Genomic DNA, 13,550 nt, shown 5'->3' with positions numbered 1-13,550 from the left:
CGCCTAGAACCGATCGACCACCCCGGCCGGCAAACTGATTAAAATCTGATAAAGTTTTTATCTGTTGTTCTACTATATGGACAGGGATTTAATTGCTCATTTGCTAAAAAATACTTTGAAAATCATTACCGTACCTCATAAGCAAATAAAATATTACACTGGATTCAGTCAGGTGTTATCTTTTGGAGGAAAACGTATTCGTCTTTGTGTGTTACCTTAACGCAAAAAAAAAAAGTGCATAAGTGTTTATATATCCATACATATCGGTGGTGTATGAGAACTCGTCAATTTGTACAAACGCAGTAGTAGTTTGTGCTGTGGTAGGATTTAACGCTATTTCCTCAAGTGTTTCACGAAATTGTCAAATTTTAAGCAGAGCCATAACTTATTGTTGTTGCTCGTTCGTAGTTTCTTGCGTATGTCTTGCACTCGCGCCGCGCGAGTCAATACGTCATTGTTCGAACGAGCTCAATACTGAATCGAACGCTGAGGCGTACCGGGAAATTTCGAGCCTGTTCGAACGCGAGTATCGTTTGGCCAGCCCTGCCCCTTCATATCCGCAACCAGTGGCGCCTATAGACTGAGGATGACACGGCGGTCGGTCGGTCGGTCGGTCGGTACCATCGGGTCTTTCGAGGCCTGTTCTGACGGAATTTAGTTTTAGTTGTAGTTGTTCTCGGATGATAGTATTTCACATGCTGTTGGTGTATGTAAACTGTCCCCTCGAATGATGCAGTAGTCAGTTGGGTAGTTTAATGGGGCGCGCGGTGTGTGCCGGCAGATGAACGCGACGCTTGCTGCGGCGGCGGCGGCGCAGGGTGGGTGCGGGCGGCGTCCGCTGGGCACTGGCCGGCAGCTGGCCATCACACTCACGTACGTGCTGGGCGTCGCGGGCAACGTCGCCGCGCTGCTGATCCTGCGCGGGCAGGCGCGCCACCGCCGCCACGCGCTGATGCTGCGCTGCCTCGCCGCCAACGACCTGGTCGCGCTCACCGGCATGCTGCTGCAGCTCTACCTCAAGCTCTACCTGCCCTGCGAGTACTTCTCCGAGTACTGGTCCTGCGTCGTGCGCGTCCTCTGGCGCCTCTTCGGGCTCGGCTCTGGCTGCGTCGCCATCGTCATGGCTGTAGAGCGCTGGCTCGCGCTCACGCACCCTTTCTTCTACCAAATGGTAAGTACCTGCACGCGTTTCGCGCTTCGCTTCCGACAGTGGTGACGGCAGGAAAATCGTCAAAATGTTTCAAATGGCTCTAAGCACTATGGGACTTAACATCTGAGATCATCAGTCCCCTAGGCTTACAACTACTTAAACCTAACTAATTTGAGGACATTACACACATCCGTGCCCGAGGCAGGATTCGAACCTGCGACGTAGCAGCCGCGTAGTTCCGGACTGAAGCACCTATAACTGCTCGACCACGGAAAATCGTCGCCAAAACCTTTGCAGCCTCCATTACTGTGTGCTGTGCTTTCGAGGTTGCCGAACAAATCCTGGAAACACTCGCATCTATAAAATGTCTGAGATTTAAAGATTAACGGCCACGTAAAACTAGTCGTAAGAAAGTCAGATGCCAGGCTGAAATTCATCGGGAGAATCTTCTGCAAACGCTAGACTGAAATTCATTGGGAGAATCTTCTGCAAATGTAGTCCACCCACAAATGCAGTAGCTTACAAAACTCCTCTCCGAGCAGTAGTTCAGTGTTTCTCGTCCATCTGGGATTCGTACCAGAAAGAATTGGTGGGGAAAGTTCATAGGATGTTCATCCAATTCCAGTGGCAGACGATAGAAGAGAAAGTAGAGTGGTGCTTTCGTCGCGAGGTAGCGCGTTGAAGTACACCGTTTCGTTTGTGATCTTCTCATAAGATGTGACTTATTGTGAAATTCCTCTGTGCTCTTTAGTTTGAACACCTAAATTTGGTGCGTGTTTGTGTATTTATCAGACACAATTTTTCATTATAGTAACTGGCTGGAGCATATGTATGCTGTATTTAGTGTGTCGGTTGGTTGGTTGATTAGGGTAGGGGACCAAACAGCGGGGTCATCGGTCCCACCGGATTAGGGAAGGGGAAATTGGCCGTACACTTTCGAAAGAACCATCCCAGCATTTGCCTGAAGCGATTTAGGGAAATGACGGAAAACCTAAATCAGGATGGCCGGACGCGGGTTTGAACTGTCGTCCTCCCGAATGCGAATCCAGTGTGCTAATGACTGTGCCGCCTCTCCCGGTACTGACTTCAGTACTGGTAGGAACCGCGATTGCTCTGTTCAGATGTAAGCTAAGTTGGTGACCCTCTGCTCACAGCCACGGGTTGTGCTGACTTTGGTCACGGTTCTTGAGGCTGTTGCCAATTGGCATCACTGTGTGGGGCCGGACGTGGAGATGAGACGGAAGTCCAGCACGTAACGCGTCTTCACTGATCGGCGCACTATTGTGGCCACCTGGGTGCTGACCGCACTGAGGTTGACTCTTCACCTGTTGTCGAGTGTGACGTCGTCCCAAGGTGCTGCATTTCAGGGGGCCCACCAGAGTGCTGAACAGGTTTCAGGTACTGACTGTGTCTGATAAACACACTGAGCCAGATACAGTCACTTGCGTGTTTCAGGGGAAGCCTCTCGGCCTGCAAGGTCTTGGCAGTCACAGAAAGTGGGAGCTGCAACGTTAGCCATGTAATAGGACGCCTTACGATTATGGCTGCCAAGGACGGGAAGTAATCCAATGTGCACTCTGTGTGCGTACTGGGAGGAGTCATTCCAGTGTGGAAAAGATCGTTCCGGATACTATGAGGCGCAAAAGATGCAGCCAGCTGCAGATGGTGGCTAATATCGGTATGAACAATGTGTGTCACTTGATTGGAAGAGATTCTCTCCGATTTCGGGCAGCTAGCTCAATATGTAAAGACTGCCAGTCTTCCTTGCGATGTGACGGCGGAGCTTACCGTGTGTAGTGTAGTCGATAGGACTGACTGCGGACTTTTGATATAGAGCCGAGTGGCGGGTCTCCATTGGAGGCTCAAACGATTCTGCGAACGTGCAGCGTGCAGATTCCTCGACTTCCGTTGTATGGTCGTGGGTTTTCGGGTTCCGTTAAATCGGTCAGGGGTCCACTACACACAGCATGTGTGGAGGGGACTGGGCGGTTTTTTAGAGTAGAGGGTCTCGGGAAATGACAAGAAAGGCGTCAGTCTGAAAAGGTTCAGGACAAACGCAGGAAGGTAGTCCTCGTAACAGTCGGTATTCTGTGACTCTTCGCCTTCTCCCGGCGTACTTCATTTTCAAATAGTTCACAGATGAACTGCCGGACACTGACATCCGGCAATTCACCCGTGAACTATTTCCACAATCGGTGTTGTAAATTGTCGAAGCTGTTTTGGAAGACAACCAGAGCACCAGCGCTAATAGACAACCAAAATAAATTAATAATTGGTTCCTTTTACCGACCCCCATACTCAGATGATTTGCATAGCAGTCAAAGAAAAGTGAGCCTCATTTCAAATAGATATCCTACTCCTACACTTATAGTTGGTGGTGACATATTGGTGAAAATATTTGTTTATAGTTGATGGTAGGCATAAGACATTGTCCGAAATCGTTCTGAATGCTTTTTCAGAAAATTATCTTGAAAAATTTGTGCAGGAGCCCACCCGAAGTGTAAATAGTTGGCAAAACATATTTGACCTATTAGCAACATATAACCCTTGGCAAATAGGGAGCGTGGTGATGGGTACAGCCATTAATGACCACAAGGTCGTCGTACATCTACATCTACATGAAAACTCTGTAAATCACATTTAAGTGCCTGGCAGAGGGTTCATCGAACCACCTTCACAATTCTCTATTATTCCAATCTCGTATAGCACGCGGAAAGAACGAACTTACCGGGTGATCAAAAAGTCAGTATAAATTTGAAAACTGAATAAATCACGGAATAATGTAGATACAGAGGTACAAATTGATACACATGCTTGGAATAACATGGGGTTTTATTAGAACCAAAAAAATACAAAAGTACAAAAAATGTCCGACAGATGGCGCTTCATCTGATTAGAGTAGCAATAATTAGCATAACAAAGTAAGACAAAGCAAAGATGATGTTCTTTACAGGAAATGCTCAATATGTCCACCATCATTCCTCAACAATAGCTGTAGTCGAGGAATAATGTTGTGAACAGCACTGTAAAGCATGTCCGGAGTTATGGTGAGGCATTGGCGTCGGATGTTGTCTTTCAGCATCCCTAGAGATGCCGGTCGATCACGATACACTTGCGACTTCAGGTAACCCCAAAGCCAATAATCGCACGGACTGGGGTCTGGGGATCTGGGAGGCCAAGCATGACGAAAGTGACTGCTGAGCACACGATCATCACCAAACGACGCGCGCAAGAGATCTTTCACGCATATATATATATATATATATATATATATATATATATATATATATATATATATATATATATTGTTCTAATAAAACCTCAGGTCATTCCAAACATGGTAATCAATTTTTACCTCTCTACCTACATTATTCCGTGGTTTATTAAGTTTTCATATTTATACTGACTTTTTGATCACCCAGTATATCATCCCGCACGAGCTCTGATTTCCCTTATTTTATCGTGGCGATCGTTTCTCCCTATGTAGGTCGGCGTCAACAAAATATTTTTGCATTCAAAGCAGAAAGTTGGTGATTGGAATTTCGTGAGAAGATTCCGTCGCAACGAAAAACGCCTTTCTTTTAATGATGTCCAGCCCAAATCCTGTATCATTTCTGTGACACTCTCTCCCATATTTCGCGATAATACAAAACGTGCTGCCCTTCTTTGAACTTTTTCGATGTACTCCGTCAGTCCTATCTGGTAAGGATCCCACACCGCGCTGCAGTATTCTAAAAGAGGGCGGACAAGCGTAGTGTAGGCAGTCTCCATAGTAGATCTGTTACATTTTCTAAGTGTCCTGCTAATAAAACGCAGTCTTTGGTTAGCCTTTCCCACAACATTTTATATGTGTTCCTTCCAGTTTAAGTTGTTCGTAATTGTGATACCTAGGTATTTTGTTGAATTTACGGCTTTTAGATTCGACTGATTTATCGTGTAACCGAAGTTTAACGAATTCCTTATAGCACTCATTTAGGGTCAACTGCCAATTTTCGCACCATTCAGATATCTTTTGTAAATCGTTTTTCAATTTGTTTTGATCTCCTGAAGACGTTATTTGTCGATAAACGACAGCGTCATCTGCGAACAACCTAAGACGGCTGCTCAGATTGTCTCCCAAATCGTTTATATAGATAGGGAACAGCAAAGGGCCTGTAACACTACTTTGGGGAACGCCAGAATTCACTTCTGTTTTACTCGGTGACTTTTCGTCAATTACTACGAATTGTGACCTCTCTGACAGGAAATCACAAATCCAGTCACATAACTGAGACGATATTACGTAAGCACGCAATTTCACTACAAGCCGCTTTTGTGGTATAGTGTCAAAAGCCTCCCAGAAATCCAGAATCGATCTGAAATCCCTTGTCAATACCACTCAACACTTCATGTGAATAAAGAGCTAGTTGTGTTTCACAGAAACGATGTTTTCTAAACCCATGTTGACTGTATGTCAACACAGTTTTTCTTCGAGGTAATTCATAGTGTTTGAACACAATATATGTTCCAAAATCCTGCTGCGTATCGACGTTAACGATATGGGCCTGTAACTTAGTGGCTTACTCCTACTACCTTTCATGAATATTGGTTTGACCTGCGCAACTTTCCAGTCTTTGGGACGGATCTCTCGTCCAGCGAACGGTTGTATATGATTGTTATGTATGAAGCTAATGCATCAGCATACTCCGAACGGAACCTAATTGGTATACAGTCTGGACGAGAAGACTTGCCTTTATTAAGTGATTTAAGTTGCTTCATTACTCCGAGGATATTTATTTCTACCTTACTCATGTTGGCAGCTGTTCTCGATTCGAATTCTGGAATATTTAATTCGTCTTCTTTTGTGAAGGCATTTCGGAAGGCTGTGTTTAGTAACTCTGCTTTGGCAGCACTGTCTTCGATAGTATCTCCATTGCTATCGCGCAGAGGAGGCATTGATTGTTTCTTGCCGCTATCATACATCACATATTACCAGAATCTCTTTGGATTTTCTGCCAGGTTTCTAGACAAAGTTTCGTAGCAAGACTGAACACCGTAACATCCAAATTGACCAAAAATAAACGCAAAATATATCTATTTAAAAAATCTGATTAAAATTCGCTTGACGCCTTCCTAAGAGACAATCTGCACTCTTAATTTAATTATACAAATGTACACCAGATCAGGTTTAAATACAGCTAATAGTATCGACTGCAATTTAGAGATATATACTAAATCAATTCATAACAGATGATACTGATCCCGAAGGCACACAAATCAGGTCAGAATTGATGCCGAAGCAACGGAAGAAACATGAAAATTTAAAAAACGCAAAATGCCTAGAGACTGGTGAAGTTTTAGAGAAGCTCGGAAATTAGCGCAATCATCAATGCGAAATGCTTTTCATAGCTTCCATAACGAAACTCTATCTCTAAATCTATCATGAAACTCAGAGATTGGGGTTATATGTAAACTACAACAGCGGCAAAACGTAATCAGTAACGTAACCGAGCGATAGAAATGGTAATGTTACTCATAACAGTGCCGTATCACTATACTCGGTTTTCCGAAATTCCTTCACGAAAGGATACGAAGTAAATATTCCAGAATTTGAAACAAGAACAACTGCCAACGTGATCCCCGGTGTAGCGAAGCAGCTTAAATCACTTAATAAAGGCAAGGCCTCTGGTCCAGATCGTACAGCAGTCAGGTTCCTTTCAGAGAATACAATAGCTCCATACTTAGCACCCAATCTCTTCGTGCGTCGAAATATCCGTACCTGAAGACTGGGAAGTTGCGTAGGTCACACCAGTACCCAAAAAAGAAAATGGGAGCAATACATTGATTACTAACCCATATAACTAACGTCTATTTGCAGTAGGATTTTGGAACGTACACTGTGTTCGAACATTATGAATTGTCAACAGGGATTCAGAAAATAACATTCTTGTGAAACACAACTAGCTCTCTATTCTCACGAAGTAATGAGTGCTGTCGACAGAGGATGTCAAACTGATTCCATATTGTTAATGTTATTAGAAAGTTTTGACACCGTTCCTCACAATCGACTTCTAATGAAACTGTGTGCTTGCGGAGTTCGTCTCAGTTGCGCGACTGGAGTCGTGATTCTCAGAAAGTAGTAGTTGACGGAAAGTCGTCGAGTAAAACAGATTTAGGAGACAATCTGAGCAGCCCTCTTAGATTGATTGCTGATGATGCTGTCATTTATCGTCTTGTAAAGCCATTGTAGTATCAAAAAAATTGCAAAATGATTTACACAAGCTATTTGCATCCTTCCCCTTGCGGAGTACTGCTGCTCGGTATGGGATCTGCATCAGATAGGATTGGCGGAGAATACAGAAGAAGTTCACAGGGCAGCTCGTGTTGTACTATGCGAATTAGGGGAGAAAGTGCCAGGAATATGATACGCGAACTGGTATGGCATTCGTTAAAACAAAGGCGTTTTTCGTTGCGGTAGGAGCTCCTCATGAAATTTCAGTCACAAACTCTCTCCTCCCAGAGCGCAAATGTTTTGTTGGTGCCCACCTACATAGGAAAAAATGATCATGAAAATAAAGTAAGAGAAATGAGAGCTCGCACGGAAAGATTAAAGTATTCGTTTTCCCGCGCGGTTTTCGCGAATGGAACAGTAGAGAAATAACTTCAAGGTGGTTCGATGAACCCTCTGTCAGTAATCTTGTAGATTTAGATGTAGATGTAGAGAAGCTGTGCATTACGATGTGTATTACTGTTAAAACTACGAGAGCGTACGTTTCTGGAAGTGTCAGCCAACATATTGACTCCTCTTACCTACAAGTATACGTCCGCCTCACTGCCATGCGGAGGTCCTGGACTCGGTTCCCAGAACTGCCAGTGATGTTTCATGTTTCTGTGGTAGGAGGACTCTTACGGGGGGCACTAAGCTTCGTGAGTGCAATCGAGGAGACACTCCACCAATTAGTGAGTTTTTCAGGATCAAGAGACCGAACAAGTACTCTCCGCCACAAACTGTGATTTTGCATGCGTAGTATACATGTTTGTAACTTGAAGGCAGGGATGACGATGGCTCAATGTGAAGTCGTAAGGCTGTACGTCATGTCAAGAGCAATGGGAAGCCTGCTATACGAGGTGGATACACCGCCAACGTGAATACGCAGTACCTGCTGAAGCGTCCCTTTCGCCTGCTCCTTGGAGCGTCTGTGACGTGACACCAGTTCGTACTCGCCGCCACGATCAGTTTCAAGAAGCATTGTGTGCTAATTGCAGGTATGGAGCACGTGAAGAAATTGGTGGTATGAATAGTATAATTCCTGAAGTTGCACACATTATTCCACTGTCGGTTGCAACAGTTTTTGATGGAACCGAACGAAGAGTGTGGATAATTTATGTATTACTGAAAAGTAGTTGCTGGCCGTGGTGGCCGAGCGGTTCTAGGCGCTTCAGTCCGGAACCACGTGGCTGCTGCGGTCGCAGGTTCGAATCCTGCCTCTGGCATGGATATGGGTGATGTCCTTGGGTTAGTTAGGTTTAAGTAGTTCTAAGTATATAGGAGACTGTTGACCTCAGATGTTAAGTCCCATAGTAGTTGGTCAAGTCAAGGGACATGCCTAGAAAGATTTTTCGATTTAAATCCCGCTATTGATGAATTTATGAAGGAATTAGGAGTGTATGAACCAAAATTAGAGCACCAAGAATTGATTTTAGACCTCGCATGTTATGTGGATTTGACTGCATACTGCCAACAGTAAGACACTGCAAGGTGAGAGACTCGACAGGGATGTATTCAAAAAGAAAATCGCATTCTAGAAGAGAGAAGTTCTCCCAAAGATAGTCCAGTTACCTAAGCACACTGGTGTTAAGGAAAACACCAGATCTGAAGACTGCATTGTGGCCTTACAAAGAATTATAAGGATAGTTTTCTAATCTTTCGAGGACAGTGGCAACCTTTCATCTGTTCTCGAGACGGTTTGGCGATTCAGTTTGCCACTGCGTATGTGCGCATGTAACTGATTGCTCTGCAGTGTAATTTCTGTTTTAAAAACAAATCCTTTTACTTTAAAACTTTCCAGTATGTCAACATTGTTTTCCTCAGATAGAGCTTCCACGTCTCCATAATGAAGTTGCTAAAGTGCTACAATATTTCCATCAAGATATATGTGTGAAAAACTTTTTTTTTTTTTTTTTGCTTTAAAACTAAATAGGTCACTATTACGTGGCAACCTGACTGTTATAATCTGTGATATGCAGATGAGGAATAAAATAATTAGCAAGTATGATGCCATGGTCAGATGCCGATGTGGACGTTGTTTTAAATTGACATACAAATTTACTCACAAACAGCTGCATTTCATTGCAAGTACTAAAACTCTGTATTATTTTATTCCTGGGCATTCGTGTTAATGCCAATCTCGATTAAACTATTTGGTCATAAACTCGCTGTATTATACGTTAATATACGAATATGGATAAGACGTCGGATAACTTGGAGTTTGTTCTTGTAGAAATTCATGCATTAATTTATTTTATTTTGACCTCTCATATTAACGCCAGTCTGATTAAAGCATTTGTCCATATATCGACTTTAATACATGCAAACAAAAACAAATAACATCTCTGAGGAAAGTAGGGCGATGTCATATATTTTGGCAAGATCTTTGTAACAAGCAACAGCTGTATAGCACATGCTGGACGCTGGCAAAGTTTCGTTATCACAGTGTAAAAGTATACAGATTGTGTAAAAGTGTGTGAAGCGGTGTACCAAGCGGCCATCCAAATGGAAGCACACAGATGGACAATATTACAAAAAAGCCGCCCGTACTGTCGCAGTAAGTACACAATTAAAAAATTGCGAACAGCTACTGGACTTGCGGACGTCTTTCATACCACCGACAAATAGCGAAGGGTTACAGCGGTGACATCACGATTCTGCCGAAATGAAGAGAGTAGAACCGATCGAAAATTGCCGCACCGCAGTACTAAATGAAATGCGGCGCTTTACCAGGTATTTCCGAGAATGACCGAGCAAAGCCGAGAGGGGCCGAACGTCGGTCCCCACGCGGTGCACACATCCAACACGCGTGTAGTGTGGCGACCCCTGCTGCAGATACATGTTCGCTGGATTGTATTCATTTTCTCATTTTCGTACTAGTTGCGTAAGAATTAGGCACGAGGCGAGTGTAGCTTGGGATTAATGCAGCAGTGTCAAGCCGCTCGATCGACACTGAACACTCTTCTTGCCTTCAGGAAGTGTACGTGAGGGATTTGCGGTCCCTTGGTGGGCGAGTGGACGCAACTTCTAAAAGATTAAAGTACAAATGGGTTTGTTACAAGAAAAATTGCTGACAACCAAAAGCGCTACTGTGCTGAGAAAAGCATGAAGTAGAATGCATTTCGTACAGCCATAACAGACATTTCGAATTTAACAAATGATATCTGACTTGCGGGAGTGACCTCCTACATTACACAACAGTTTGGTACAGTCTTAAAATATATAAAAAGGTATAAGTAACGAAACTGCACAAACACCTGAGAACAGATAATTATGCTAACTTGTTCTTAGGATCTTATTAATGCATACCAGTGTATCCAAAGAATGAAGTCGGAGTCTCCCCGTTTTTCCCATTACAACGTTTCCAGTACTACTGGAACACGTTTCGGCACTAGCGGATTGCGGTAATGGTCTCTGTCAGAAGCCCAAGTAACTATATGCCGTGCAATGAAGTTTAAGGACAAATTACGAGCACTTACACAGCTCACAGATTCGTTATAAAGACCCGCGACTTCATCACAGTCGAAGTCTATAAATTACTATATTTCATTAACATTACTGACAAATTAAAATCGTGCTTAAACTTTTGACAAATATGAATCTCAGCCTATGCTCCATCATGAGTAAAGTTATTTATTACCCTTTTTTGGTTCGCTCGTTTACTTTTTTTCTCTGTAACACAAAATCATCTTCTATCAGGGTGGCGATTCTTCTGGAAAATCGGGAATTCTCAGGGAATTACATTTTGCCTAGAAAAAATCAGTGAATTTCAAGAAGTTTCAGGAATTTCATAAAATCCGAGGGAATTCTGTGTTTTTCACTTACCACAGAAATTTAATTTTATTTAGTTTTATAGACCACAAATTTTAAAATACTTAATATTTCAAAATGTGTTAATTATATGAATAGGAGGAGAGTGAACCAAGCTCCCGCCAGTCATCCCGATTTACGTATCTCGATGTTTCCGTGCAAACCACTTCAGAGGAATGGAAGAAAGAACTGTTACGTCAGCATGATCATAGCCGGTTTCTTCCCACATCCGTGTTCGACACATCTGGCGCTAACTCCGTATGAATTATCGGTGTCTGAAGACTGCAGTTAAACTACTGCTTATAGCTACTGTATATCAGCTGAGGGGAAAGTAAAGTCATTATGTATCGTTTGGTATCGCCCATCCCCTCTAATCCCCCACTCACAGTTAATTTGATTTTTCAGGAGCTCCTTGTGACCCCACCTTCCTCTCCATACCTATAATTCTCAGGGGATTTATTGTTTCAATTCTGAGTATCCACTGTGTGTATATTTTTCAGGTCAGAATTTCAAGTACCCTCAGACACTGAAGTAGCGCCTCATACACTGCCGGCCGAAGTGGCCGCGCGGTTCTGGCGCTGCAGTCTGGAACCGCGAGACCGCTACGGTCGCGGGTTCGAATCCTGCCTCGGGCATGGGTGTGTGTAATGTCCTTAGGTTAGTTAGGTTTAACTAGTTCTAAGTTCTAGGGGACTAATGACCTCAGCAGTTGAGTCCCATAGTGCTCAATAGTGCTCAGAGCCATTAGCCTCATACACTCACACACGGACATTCGTGAAAAACCTCAGGAGCTACTTTCGGCTGACCCATTATCAGAAACGTCTCAATTCCGCCATTTCTGCGCAGGCAGTCTTCATAAACATGTAGCGGTGTCTATTTTACTAAGAGGAAGAGGCGTATCGAGCGAGCAATGCAGAGTGGGGTCCTGTCCCAGACCCTAAACAATTCGGCGGTAAGGAAGATCCTGCTGTACACTCCTTATCTCCCGTCTTTTGTCACTGCGCACTCGAGGCGGGAGGAAGTATTACTTAGACGTTTCTGTGAAGACATGATTCCAATAGTTTAATAGCAGTCCTTCAACAGCTGCAGGACGCCAATCTTGTAGGAGACCGCTCTGGGGATCCTTGAGCTCTTGTCTCCCAACTTTTACACTTCCTTCACTCATTCCGACGTAAAGTAAAGAACAGCTAGTTGTGGAGTACACTAGGCTGTGACCTCGCTAAAGGAGTCATCCGGCATTCATCGCAGGTGATTTAGTGATCTACTGAAACCTAAATCGAGATGCAAGGGCTCGAATTCAAATCACACTCCTCAAAAATGTGAGTCCATTGTTCTAACAACTGAGTCCCCTCGCCGTGCAGAGTTTAAAGTCCCATCAACGTCGACATCAGGGGCATTAGGGACTGAGCCAAATCTGTTGAACGCGGATGTGGGAAGGAGCAGACTAAGATCTTGTTGTCGTAACAATTCTTACTTTCATTCCTCTGAAATGGTGTGCACGGAAACCCCGAAATGGGTAAATCGGGACGACTGGCGGGAGTTTGGTTCTCTCTCCTCCTGGATACGATACTATAAAAACCACAGTATGACACGGCGCTTTCATTATGCGTGAGGAAAAACAAAATCAGCACTTCATATCATCAATAAGTGACTAGTTTACTGGATAAGAACTGAAACAGAGGAAAGTATTCGAAGTGAAAACGGTAAGGTACTTCATCATATTACAGATATCAGCCACCTATATAATTCACCAAGGAGCAATTTCGAAAGGAATTAAAGGTCAGGGAAAAGAAATAAAAACTTTGCGATCTATCGATGATATTGTAGTTCTGTCAGACACAGCAAAGGGCTTGCAAGGGCAGTTGAATGGAGTGGATAGTGCCTTAAAAGAGATTCTAAGATGAACACTAGCGAAAATAAAACCAGGGCAACTATACGTAGTCGTATTAAATCAAGTGATCCTGACAATCAGATTAGTAAATTAGACACTAAAAGTACTCGATGAGATCTCCTATTTGTGCAGCGAAATAACTGACGACGATGGCCGAAATAGAGAGGACATAAAATTCAGGCTGGCAGTTGGGAGAAACGCGCTTATGAAAAAGAGGAAATTGTTAACATCAAAAATAAATTTACGTGTTGGAATTCTTTTCTGGAGATATGTGTATGGAGTGTAGGCATCTACAGAAGTGAAACGCTGATGATAATCTCTTCATACAAGAAGAGAATATAAGCTTTTAAAATGAGATGCTACAGAAGAATGTTGAAAAATTGAGGAGTAGATCGAATAACTAATGAGGCGGTACTGAATCGAACTGCTAAAAAAGAAATCTGCAGCACAAA

The 13,550-nt window shown here is 43.4% G+C and overlaps 1 protein-coding gene across 1 annotated transcript in view; it reads left to right on the top strand.

The window, feature by feature from the left end:
* Window positions 1-781: 781 nt before the first annotated feature.
* LOC124555826 (prostaglandin D2 receptor) overlaps window positions 782-13,550 on the top strand; it is a 503,176-nt gene continuing 490,407 nt past the window's right edge. The window contains exon 1 of the mRNA XM_047129893.1: window positions 782-1,171. Coding sequence (XP_046985849.1) covers window positions 782-1,171 — 390 coding nt within the window. The remainder of the gene's footprint in view (window positions 1,172-13,550) is intronic.

Source organism: Schistocerca americana, chromosome X (assembly GCF_021461395.2).
Source record: "Schistocerca americana isolate TAMUIC-IGC-003095 chromosome X, iqSchAmer2.1, whole genome shotgun sequence".
In the NCBI taxonomy this organism is placed as follows: domain Eukaryota; kingdom Metazoa; phylum Arthropoda; class Insecta; order Orthoptera; family Acrididae; genus Schistocerca; species Schistocerca americana.
The sequence above is the reverse complement of the archived record's forward strand: the minus strand, read 5'-3'. Positions and strand labels throughout refer to the sequence as shown.